This window comes from Benincasa hispida, chromosome 4, assembly GCF_009727055.1.
Source record: "Benincasa hispida cultivar B227 chromosome 4, ASM972705v1, whole genome shotgun sequence".
Lineage (NCBI taxonomy): Eukaryota > Viridiplantae > Streptophyta > Magnoliopsida > Cucurbitales > Cucurbitaceae > Benincasa > Benincasa hispida.
In genome coordinates this window covers 67,789,432-67,801,493 of record NC_052352.1, presented here as the reverse complement: position 1 = coordinate 67,801,493, position 12,062 = coordinate 67,789,432, and the positions used below count along the sequence as shown (strand labels likewise).

At 35.3% G+C, this 12,062-nt stretch overlaps 2 protein-coding genes across 6 annotated transcripts; both read right to left on the bottom strand.

Annotated features, from left to right (window-relative positions):
• Window positions 1-247: 247 nt before the first annotated feature.
• Window positions 248-5,412, bottom strand: LOC120076514 (protein disulfide-isomerase 5-2). The gene is made up of 5 exons (XM_039030366.1): window positions 4,994-5,412; window positions 3,320-3,423; window positions 2,717-3,090; window positions 1,943-2,247; window positions 248-854 (listed from the first exon to the last, which is right to left on the bottom strand). Exons 1-5 carry the CDS (start codon window positions 5,207-5,209, stop codon window positions 531-533), a joined length of 1,323 nt encoding a protein of 440 aa, XP_038886294.1. The 5' UTR covers window positions 5,210-5,412; the 3' UTR covers window positions 248-530.
• A 1,070-nt stretch (window positions 5,413-6,482) lies between these two features.
• On the bottom strand, window positions 6,483-11,810 carry LOC120076248 (transcription factor TGA7-like). Of its 5 annotated transcripts, none has more exons than XM_039030013.1 (10): window positions 11,617-11,810; window positions 11,156-11,431; window positions 9,805-9,986; window positions 9,631-9,705; window positions 9,462-9,521; window positions 9,299-9,379; window positions 9,166-9,223; window positions 8,628-8,899; window positions 7,864-8,085; window positions 6,483-6,885 (listed from the first exon to the last, which is right to left on the bottom strand). In XM_039030013.1, the coding sequence occupies exons 2-10, from the start codon at window positions 11,223-11,225 to the stop codon at window positions 6,733-6,735; spliced, it is 1,173 nt and encodes a 390-aa protein (XP_038885941.1). In that variant the 5' UTR covers window positions 11,226-11,431; window positions 11,617-11,810; the 3' UTR covers window positions 6,483-6,732. The 5 variants fall into 5 exon arrangements, with proteins under 5 accessions (XP_038885941.1, XP_038885940.1, XP_038885942.1 ...); XM_039030012.1 differs by having other exon boundaries at window positions 6,483-6,915; window positions 11,617-11,800; XM_039030014.1 differs by lacking the exons at window positions 11,156-11,431; window positions 11,617-11,810 and adding an exon at window positions 10,620-10,825 and having other exon boundaries at window positions 6,483-6,915.
• Window positions 11,811-12,062: the final 252 nt, after the last annotated feature.

Sequence of the window (12,062 nt, the reverse complement as noted above, 5' to 3'; positions counted from 1 at the left end):
TTATTGGAATGCTCCCTACCATAAGAGCCAATGTGAACTAACATGGTTGATATAGTGATCAATAATTAATCCAAAGTAGAAAGAAGTTTCATGGCCACCAACTAAGATTTGATATGTTATAGTTTTCTTAGCAATTAAATGTAATAACCTAATATTATCTCGAGAGAATAAATGAAATACAGATTCAGCAACTAGTTTGAACACAAATTATTGGGGTACCTACCATTATCAACTGCAATAGTCAGCATGATGAAAGAGTGAAAACTCAATTGCAATAGTCAATTCAAATTGAGCCAAAAACCTACTGGTATCCAAGATGAGCATACATCAAATATAAGTTACACAAGTTCTCTTTGGCAAGTGGTAAAAGGGATGCTTGGGAATGGGAATTAATCACCAAATTACACATTTCATCAGTTATTTCACAATCATCACTCCCAAGATAATTTCACATCTGATTCCTTGCCAATTCCTGCTTTTTCTAAGCCGTTCAAAGTTCCTAGTAATAATAAATTCACCAAAACCCACGTTCAATCTTCCTTGTCACCAGCCTTATATTCACTTCTTTCAACCTGTGAGGTAGAGCTGCTAGTTTGCTCGACCTGATCCCGAGCAGGAATATCGACTCTGCGATATTCGTTATCGTCTTTGGTGAGGTTTTGGTAAAGCATTATTCCTGCAACAATAATTACAATGATGTATACCGTCCTGATGCCTATCAGTGAATTTATGAAGCCAATAATTGCTGGGCCCGCAACTCTTCTTTTTTCAGTTTTTCCTTCTCTATATCCTTCAATAAACTTTGAGATTTCGGATGCGTGGTCGTTCCCAATGATGCTTTCTGAACCAGTAACCTACCGAAACACAATAATAGAAGTTAAAAGTTTGCTATGTATATACATTGCATAAATATCTTTTGTTTTCATATTTCTTTGGGGGTTTTATTTGAATGAAATGAAATGCTTATGTTAAGAAAAAATATCAGTCTTCTAATTCTACAGACAACTTCATAGCAAGCATGAGATTGTAAACATATGAATATTTTCATCGACGATCAAACATCATTTACTGCGAAAATCCGACCCATAAATGTTAATGAATTTTTGTAATGATAAGGAATAATCTATTTGATCAATGGCATAGAGGGAAAAGGATCATACTTAGGCCAAAGGAGTTGCAAAAGAATCCCCACCAATCAACCATGCATATGGAGTGATAATAACAGAAATTAACAGCAATTTGATTTTGTTGACTTTGATTTTCAAATTTTTTTGTGGACCATCAATAGGTCAGGTCAGTGTCAGTTTTGGCAGCCTTTGATCCTATTTCTGTTTGCTGATAGAGGGGAGTCAAGCACACTTTATTCTCTCAGCCTCTCAACAAAACCCAAGTCCAAATGAAAACGTCACTAAGGCAACAAGTCTTTGCCATTTTGGGTTTCCTAGGAGAATCCTATAAGATTTCCTAAAAGGAAAATGCTTTTATTCAAGTTCTGGTTCTGGTTCCTTGTCAGCTATGTCAACTTAATACTCCAGAGATAGGCTTTTTTTCTCCCATGAACAGAAACAAGCTGAGTAGATAGGTTGAAGAATATCCATTCTACAATGTGTAATCGATGTGTAATCTATGATTAAGATAGGCTGAAGATCAATTCTCTTAGGGTCAACATGCAGCCTTTGATGTCTAAAGTTATAGCATACAACTTCTAATCCCATTCGAGATTCAATGCTACGGCCCAGATATTTGAGAAAAAAATCATCTTGGTGCACAACTTAGTGGAAGTATTTGAGTGAATAATTCTTTCAAAATCATTAAACCTGTTAAATAGAACTTGTTTCTCCGACTAGATACATGCATGAGTTATTATTGCATGTTGTCACATATGCATGCTAAATGATTAACGAACATGATATACAGTATCATGTCTTCAATGAGAACTTACCATTAAGTAATCGTCCTCCCCGTCCCAAATGACCATTTTTGGCAGTGTGGTCTTCTTGTCCCCAAACGAATCAGCAAATTCTCCCCACTGTTTAGCCCCAACATAAGCAAACACCAAGTCACGATTAGCAGATGCAGCAGCCTTTAATAAATTGATCAAATTCTTTGTCTGGTCATTATCCTCATCCTCCACAATTGTGAGTGCTATTTTCCTCTCATCATCTTTTAGTAGCTTAAGAGTGTCGTAGTTTATGGGCAGAACAAGAGGGAATAGACTTTGTTTTATGAATTCCTCCAAGAATTGTTCTGTACAATTCAAACAGAAAGGTTTAAACCATTTAATATAAAATGCATAGAGCCAGATGGATGAATGTTCATGCACCTGAAGTACTATATATACACAACTACACGTACAAGAAATGTTATTGAGATGTTCATGGAAATGGATAAGAACTCAAGCAGGCACATTATGGTGTACACAAGAAACAGGTTAGAATTCAAGCAATTGGAAACATAGCCTCTTTAAGAGTTCATACAAATATCAAAAACCTCTAATCTCAAATTCTTTCAATAAGTGACTAGCCAGTGCAAAATGAATATTGTGCAGGTTTAACATCCATATCAACAGTGCATTAAACAGTCAAAAGAATGTAAACTTCTAATGCCAAATTCAAGAACATAAGAAACCGTTACATTAAACGGTCTAGGTTAGCATATTGCACAAGGTTTTGACTAGGTAACTTAAACGATTAGGGTAGTTGATAGACAAACCAACCTTCAAAGGGACCATAAAAGATGCTCCGCTCATTGTTGTAATTTGGATGAATAGAAACCAAAGAAGGAACTTTATCAAAATCATAAGTTACCATCATATCCTCTGAGAAACCCTTTGCCACTGAAAACCAGGCCTTTTTCTTGTACTTAATACCGAATTTAGAAATAACAGACTCATCTAAACCAAAACCCAAATAGATAGGGAAGTAAGGCCCAGCAGCTTCAACAAATTCATTAATTGATGAGTCCGACTCAAGAATTGAGACATCTGGAGCAACAAATTTCTTCAGATAACGGGCAAGTAGCTCTGCTTTCCTTGGTCCATAATAGTCTACTGGGACCCCATGCATGAAGATCTTGATTGTAGGATAGGCACTACCAAAAAAAAAAAAAAAAAGTTAATGTAGTTCGAAGAGAATCCTGGTTTACCCTTCATATAATTCAACTGGTATTAATTAGCAAACTTGTTGAGCACGGAAATAGTCTTGTGGAGGATCGTACTTAAATTCTACGTTTAAGCCAAAAGGCACAACTAAACTCCAAACTTATTGCAAATAAACCCTCATAGTTTATTATATTGGAAATATAATTCAGAGTCACATACTCAACGTCATATTTTTTAGCAAGACTAGTAAACTTGTCAGCATTCACTTTCGCTAGAACTATAGGCTCCTTCAATTTGGCAAGCTGAGGTGCAGCAGCGTCCAACTGCACAAATGGAGAAAACAAAATTAAGATAAGAAAAGAATGCATACTCTGTACATAATAGACTACGTTTATGAGTGTAGTATCTGTATTTTGACCCCAAGGCAAGTTGCAAGAGACTCAAATGGCATACAGCACATTAAAAAACATGGCAAATCAAATACAATAGAACGACTGCAGAATAACAACTGCAGTCCAAAAAACGAACCAAACAGCGACAACCAAAAAACACCTGTAAAAAACTTTACAAGTAAACCTCCTAATTGCTGACAATCAGAGAAAATAGAGAGATTTTGAAGCTTACTAGTGATAGTATCCCAAATCAAAGTGTCAAAATTTGCAAGCTGGAGCGTTTGATGCATAAATAAATTAATTAAAGAAACTTCTACTCCTTCCAAGAACCATCTCCCTCCATATGAAGTAAGAGCCAACTTAGCAAAAGCCCCTCCAAATATTATTCTAATATTAAAATAAAATCCACAACGCTCATTTGAAATGAAGCTCACACCTCACGACTGAAGAAACACGTTCCAGAAACTGGGGGAAATGAGATTTAACTGAATGACAGCTCTTATATACTAGAACTCGTACGAAGAATACACCAAAGAGGTTGTAGGTTTGTAGGTACATAAATGAATTCCTCCTCTAGGAAGTAACAATAGAGTTAATCCTCCAACCGGACAACCTTCTAAGAACCTTCCACTTTAAAATGTTCTTCAAAGATCAAAAGAAATTAACTGGGCAAAAGGATAACACCAGATGGGTCTAGCCACCAAGACCCCATTGTCAACAAAATAAGAACGAAGAGAAGCCCCCCTAAAGAATATCATGAATACAATCCAGAATCCAGAATAGAAAGTTCTTAACATTTGAGAACTCTCCTAAAGCTGAAATCATCCCACTCAAAATAATAATAATAATAATTTTAAAAAAAATCTCAAAAGAATATGAGATGGAATTGATGTATGGATGGTGGAGCATGAAGTAGACGGATCTATCATTTAGTACACTAATAGTTAAATATAAGAATAAAACAAGTAAACAGGTGACGGATTTATCATTTTCTAATTTTCAATTAGACTTGAACAGACTTTAGAATCAACAAATAACAGGTGACAAACTCTCTAATTAATAATTTTCGGTATCTTTTAATCAAATAAAGCCCTACAATAATAAATAATGAACCGAATTCAGTTGTTCCAAATGTATGTCAATCGACCAGATGAAAGCCAACTTAGCAGATTCATATTTTCAAAATCCTCATCGCTGTTCTTTCAATCTGAAACCATATTTGTTAAGTCCTCCATATTACTAACGAACTGAATCGATACACAGATAAGTAATTCAAGTCTCATTCGATTCTTCTTAGTTCGTTATACACATCCATACTTACGGTTTTAACCAAAAAAAAAAAAAGAAAAAAAGAAAAATCCTTTGACTCACTCACTTACGTATCTGGAGATGCTGCAGCCATCCGGATTCCAGAATGAAATCAAATTGTATGGGCGAAATATACAATTAAGAGTTCTAATACGCTAGATAATCGAAAAGAATGGAAGAGAGAATAAGGAACCTCCGGAGAAAGACGCTTGCAGTGGCCGCACCATGGGGCGTAAAAGTCGACCAATATGTAATCAAATGATGAAATGGCGAGATCGAAATTGGATTCGTCGAGCTCCAACACCGTTCCATCCGCCGTGAGCGGCAGCTCCGCGCTCGAAAAGGAAAAGGATGGCAGCTCTGAGATTGAAAGGAGGAAAACAACCACGACTTGCCACGATCTCTGCATCTTCACAGTGCTCAATTTCACGATCAAGAAGATCTCTATCGTTCTTCTTGTGATTCGATTATATATATTTCTTCTTCTTTTAGCAGTTGTTCTTTGTAATGCCAAATCTGCAAGTTTGATTCATTTCTAAGAAGCAGATTTTGTTTTGCAAGATCTTCCAATTCACTCGATTAGTCAGAATTGGCTCCTTCACACCCCCTTTTGTTTTCAATGTTTATATTTTCTAATTTTTTTTCTTTCTAGTCCTCATTTATTTTATTTTATTTTTTCTAAAATCATAATCAAAATTGAAAAACAAAATACATCATTCGTACGATTTTTTTAAAAAAAATTATACTGACTTTTTTAATTAACTATAAAATTGTTATTTAAAAACTATTACCTAGTATGGAAGTGGTTGAGATTAGTTAATTTCGATTTTCGTCAAACTCACTTTACTATTCGAATATTTTTTAATTTTAAAACTATATTTTATTATATAATAAAGTATATATGTATTCAACCGATTTCAACGTAATTTAGTAGAAATGCACCAATTACTATTTCAAAAATAAGTATCGTATCAATTGTCAAGTATATCCTTAAATATTTGAGTATGTCACATATACCTCATTTGGTATATGCATCTTCCATTGCCCCTATAACATAAATTTGAATTACTAAGCGTGATTGGATGACTTTTTTAAAAATAAAAAATAAGAAACAGAAAAAGAGAGGAAGAATGAACAACTATAATTGTAACGATAAAAAAAAAAAAAAAAAAAAAACTTTAAAAATTAAGAAAAAACACAAATTTCTTGACTTTATATCTAAAAAGAATTAACACCTTTCAAACTAACCTAGAAATGGTTTTGAAGAGCAAGTCTTATTTTGTGATGCCTTTGATAATCACATCACATCCCTCTTCATTATTTCGATGATTAAAACATAGTTTCAACTTAGTCACCAAAGCCGAGATTCGTTGGAATATTGAGTGGTTGCTTGACTACACTTATAGTTTATTAAAGAAAAAATTATAGTACTCTCGTCATACCTGCCCTTTATTCATGCTTAAAAGTTTTCTATAAATAATTATTTAATGTTGTTGACTCTTTTATAAAAAAAATGTGGTTGATTCCCATATCATCCTCTAAATGTTGCGAACATGGCATGCAATAAACGGTACTAACAACCTTGTTTGGCCCCAACTTAATGCTATATGATCATAGCAAGCAAAACAAAGAGACTGTTATAGAAGTAAAAATAATATGGTGCCTAGAAGAAACACCGACAGTATTACAAAAATATAATTTTACTATATAAAGTTAATCAACTAAGTTTCTTACAGCTGCAGCATTATAAGAACTATTGATATTTACATTTTGAAAACCAGAACTTGCTTACTAAAATGTGGCTAGCAGTGGAACTTATAACAGGATTTGCATCCCTTTTTTACATGAGAGGCAGAAGTATACGTTCCTTGTAGTCTATGCCTTATGGTATTGAATATTATGGTGACTGGAACATGTCTGAGCTTTTAATGGCTAGGCAGGTTCACGAGGTCGAGTGGCCCAGAGCGAACTGAGAATGCGGAGACGGTGGAAGTACTCGCCCAAAGCGAGCAAGCCTTGTGCTGCCTGTTTGGTGGTTAGGATGTGAGACATTCTCTTCAAAGTTTGTTGCCTGAGATGGTCTGCCTGTTCAAGAAAAGAGTAACACACACTCGGCTGAACGAGTGAGGGTTCGGGATCGAAGCAAAAACTATTGTCATACACTTATCATACTCTAGTTTTCATAAAGAAACAGACATGCAGACTTCAATAGCATAAGTCAATTGCTTCTTATTCAGTTTGTTTTTTCCACACAGAGGGTTCTAGGGAAGGGATGCTTTCTGTTTCTAGAGATTTCATCCTCTGCAAGAAGTCAATATGATTTTGAAGATATAAAATCTACTTCAACACAGAGTACAGACTTCTTGAAAAGGAAAAAAATATGTTAATAGTAATGAAATCAGTTAGCCAGCACCTAGGATGAAAACTAATAATAAGAAGAGTTGCTTTAGGAAATATTTTACTTAGAACAACCTATAGAACAAATCCTGTTCAAGTCAGGTTGTTTTAGGAAATATTTTACTTAGAACTCAAAGGACACAGTTGTACAACCTATAGAACAAATCCTGTTCAAGTCAGGTTGTTTTAGGAAATATTTTACTTAGAACTCAAAAGACACAATTGTACAACCTATAGAACAAATCCTGTTCAAGTCAGGTTGTTTTAGGAAATATTTTACTATTGTTAAGGAAAGAGTTTTACCAAGTTGAGTCAATTGAGTATTGAGAATTCTCCAGTTGCGGAAAACAGACGGTCCCTTTCAAAGATTTAGAAAATATTTTGAGACGTACTCATTGCAATCTAAGGAATCATTACTCACCAGCATCTTGCAGACTGAAATACTGACTGTTTGTAAGTTTACTACATCAAAAAGTCACCACCCTTATTTAACGAGTGGGCCCAAATAATTCAATCGGGATAGTTGCTAAACTTTCTATACTTTCCTACTCTTATCAAGAAAAAGAGGATATGATCATACAAGTATATAAAATAAGCGAATGTGAGAACAAAAGTTGGAACAGAAAGGCAATCGACTACATTTATTGTGAAAGAATGTGCTATTACCTGGCTTACGAAGCTCTCCAATACTTCTAGTTTCTCCATTCCATCACCCATCTGAGAAATATAGCTTCCTATAGGATCACTGGCCATGCTGAGGGATAGATTCTGGTGCAGTTTTTCCATTCCCTGAGTGAGCGCATCTTCGGCTTGCCGAGACGACTGTTGCAACTTGTGGATATCGGCTCTTTGTTGTTCATTTAATGGCTCAAAGTATGGCTTGAGAACCTGTCAGCATATATGAAGGTTTTCTTCACCATCTAAACTAGGATACTGATCTGTTATTTGGCTATATAATGCAAAAAGAAAGGGAGAATGTGCACATGTTAGCACATGCAAATAGTGATGACTAACTGAATATCAAGAATTAACTTACTAGAGAATAATATATGAACTTAACAATGTCGTAGTAAAGTTCAACTTCATTAAAAAGGTCAATGAAAAGGTTCTCTATCATTATCATTGATCATCATTCATCAAGTATAGGACTCAATATTTTGGTAATGATTTCCAAAGGATTGCTTCTGATGCTTCTTCAAGGTTCTACTTGGGAATAAAAATAGAAGAGAAATTCCCTTATGAAAACATCTGTCTTTCAAGCTCCGATGTTTTAAATAACCGATACCTTTTACTATAACCAATATACAATTAACCATTAAAGAAAACAAAACAAACACGCTTGCAATATAACCAAAAAGAGTGAATGCATAACATGGAATAAGTGGCAGACTATTGTCAAAGATCAAGTTAACTGTGAGGTAAGTTGTTACGTTTAGCAGCTCTGATGGGCGAAATCCTCCTATCCAGAGGAAAAAACGCTCTGCCGATGTTCTCCAAACACCAGACATTAAATAGAAAACATCAGCCTTCGCAGCACTGGCTTTCATGCAAAATAGATTGTGGTAATGGTTTAAGCTGCTCTCCACTAAAATTTGGAGTTCTATATCAGTTGTATGAACTTGCAATGCCTTTCTGAGTTCGTTGATCTGTCTCTGTTGCTCTTCAACCCACTGATTGTATTCCATCTCGAATGCAGCAATCCCTGAAAGTTAAGTAGCAGAATCTCAGGTCGGAAGCAACTCAAGGATTCTCTTTCTTCTCTTTCAAGGACCACGCAACAACTCAGTTAGAATTCGGTCGTCTTTAAAGAGAAGTGAAGATCTTCTGCCGTTGGATTGGTGAAGAAAGAAAGTACGTCGAATGATAACGAAATAAAGGAAGGCTAAGGCTACCAAGTAAGCTCAACTGGTTGATGAAAACTCAAATTATGAGGTGAGCTCGTCTGAGCTGAGAGATGGAATCACAAACCTGGGTTTACCAATCCGGTGAATCCTAAATGGCTGGTATCTACTAAGCTGCTGGTACCCTGCAACAAAGAATTCATGTTTAATATAAATATTCAAAATAAAGACTGTACAAGAATAGATGACCTCCATCTTACCTTCTGTTGCCTGGTTCTTTCTAGCTCCTGCTCCAACTGTGCCAGCTTCAAACGGCTAGTTTCTAACTGCTGCACATAAACCTGCAAAACAAAGTTCAATAAGTCCTCAAATCATATATCAGATGCTCAACAAAAACTTGTACAAATGATTGCCTTTCAGCACCTTTTTCCTCATACGGCTTTTACGAGCTGCTTCTCGATTTTGTGCTAAACGTCTTTGTACCTGCATATGTGTATTAAATGATGTAATTGTACACAAAATGAAACCTATGAAAAGAACAAAGGAAAGAAATGAAGAGTGCACGGAGAGAGCTGGTTTGCAGTCTATTCACCTTATCGTCGATTGGCTTGTTCATTTCTTGACTGCTCTCATGATGATCCATCGATTCAAAAGGAACAAACTCGGTCTACAAAGTCAGGAAACAAAAATTACCTGAATCCAACAACAAGAGGATAACCTTGGAAACTCAGATTGTCTAACAAGAGCGAATATAGAGTATTCTCACTTTATTGTCTACAGAGTCATCCACTTTTATAACAGGCGATATGCTCGTATCTAGTCGGCTACCAAATGAATTTGCCCATGAATTGATCTGGTGAAATGGCTCATAGATGCCCATCCTTGAAGCATAGATTTGAGTTGATGAAGAGCTCATACTCTGTTGACCAATCATACGAGTAAAATGGACTGAAAAGATGGAAAAGAGTAACAAATGTGAGAAGTGAAAAAGACAATACATCCATCTTTCAACTTCGAAAAAAGGTATGTCATACAGAATAATTGACATAAGTGAACTACAAATCACAGAAAGAATGACAGGAAAGAGGAAAAAAACAGAACTGAAGTACCACAACAGGGAAAAAGAAAGAAAGAGGAAACGATTTGGTTAAGAGCTTTTATCGATGGAACTAATACAAAATATTGATCATTCTATAGCAATTATTACATCTAATAGGCTGCTTTCACTCTAAAACAAAAAAGAAAACTGGGTTTCTAATCACACATCAAAGTCAAATGAATTGTGAACACAAACTTCGAATTCCCATCCCCCTCCAATTCTAAAAAGAAACTTATAGCAAGTGACTCCCACATGTAATAAACTCACTTGAGAACAAGCAAAACAGAGCCAAACATGTAATTCTAGGCAATAACTAACACAAGAAGGTTGGCAGCACAGAAGGAAGAAGAAAGAGATAAATTCAATTCTGAAAAGAACTACTCAAAACAGTCTTGATTCCTTAGCCAAAGCCGGAGAAGAATAGGAAGAAGAAAAACACAGGTTTTTGTTTCTTGATGAAACAATTTGAGACACAAACCTACCTGAATCTAAGTGCAATAACAGTAGAAAATGACCACAGAATGCTCTGAAATAGTGGGCAGATTAAAGAAGATGTGAAAACGATGCTGCCTTCAAAATATAATAAAATAACAAGGAAATGCAGCTCCTCGCTCATTCACTTCCCTATGAGTTGGAAAGAAACACAAAGAATAAGAAAGCAACTCAACAATGGAGAAAAAAGATACAGAACCTAACTTATATATACAAGTTTATTTTTAACTTTTCCTTCCCCCTTTCTCTCTCTCTCTCTCTCTTCTTTTTCCCTCTTTTTTTTTTTTTTTTTTTTTTTTGTTTTTTTGCCCTAAATGCTACTGTCAATCAGCTGTTAACGTCGCTATGACCTCATTTTCCACCATGGGAGAGTGAAGCTACCGAGCCATTAGCTTACAACTACGTGGATTCTTTTAAGCCCTTTTTCTCGAAGGATAATAAAGGAGACAAGCAAAAACCTAATAATTATGCTTTAAACTACGCCATTTTTTTACATTACGCCTCTCTTTCCGTCCAGTTAACGTACATTTTCCGGCGACGTAGCCATTTCCGGCGGTCCGCCATGAATCTACTGCAGTCTCGAGGTTGATTTCCATGGCCAAACCTTTTTGAAAATGAACATCTAAAACTCCCCACTGTGGAGCCCTTTCATATCGGGCCCAGCTCTATTCAACCATGAAATTTGGATCGTCCTTCCCATATTCGAATCAGCTTCGTCAACTCTCCTACAAGATCAAATGAACCATCCATTTCCGCCATAGATTCGGAGCTTTGAAGCTTCTCGCACAAAATCCTCAATACCCTAATAGACCAATAACTAGATTACTCCAAACTTCCAAATCAACTGTTGGTGAAGATATGCCAAAAATGATGAAAGCAAGCTTTATATATGTGGGGAAGAATTAAGAAATATATTATATTAACAACAAAGCGATGAACGAATAAAGTAAATTGCACTTTGGCTGATTAAGAATAGTTTAAATTAACCATTAGTTCATGTAATTCTCCATAAGGCCGCCATTGATGAGCATGAGAAAACTGTTTGGAGCTTGGATTAACAATGAAAATTCAAAGTTCAAAGAGAGAGAGAGAGAATATGGGGCTTGAATCTTTGATCAACTGCTGAAAGATATTTTCTTAGCACAAAAGAAAAACAAAATGAGATTGATTTTCATTCACTGAAAAAATGTCTCATCTGTTCCTTCATTGGGGCATTGTAATTCCACTATGATGATGTAATATTCTTAAACGAATGAATAATATGAAAGTAAATAAAATATATACCAAAAAATAAATAAATAAACCACGATATTTGACTGTCAATTTCATCCCAAATCAATCCCATCGTTGGATTCCATTTTTATATTTTCATCCATTCTAAACACGTATGTTGAAGTATATAAAAGTTTGAGTATTTAATTTGGCAATTAGAT

Excerpts from the sequence above, each read along its gene's own strand:
- LOC120076514 (XM_039030366.1), bottom strand. The coding sequence starts at position 5,209 with ATGCAGAGATCGTGGCAAGTCGTGGTTGTTTTCCTCCTTTCAATCTCA. Across the intron at positions 3,424-4,993 it reads GCAAGCGTCTTTCTCCGGAG|TTGGACGCTGCTGCACCTCA; the intron begins GTTCCTTATTCT and ends CCATTTGTGCAG. Across the intron at positions 3,091-3,319 it reads GCTAAAAAATATGACGTTGA|TGCCTATCCTACAATCAAGA; the intron begins GTATGTGACTCT and ends TTTTTTTGGTAG.
- LOC120076248 (XM_039030012.1), bottom strand. The coding sequence starts at position 11,225 with ATGGAAATCAACCTCGAGACTGCAGTAGATTCATGGCGGACCGCCGGA. Across the intron at positions 9,987-11,155 it reads TGGCTACGTCGCCGGAAAAT|TCCATTTTACTCGTATGATT; the intron begins GTACGTTAACTG and ends CCATCTTTTCAG. Across the intron at positions 9,380-9,461 it reads AAAGCCGTATGAGGAAAAAG|GTTTATGTGCAGCAGTTAGA; the intron begins GTGCTGAAAGGC and ends TTTGTTTTGCAG.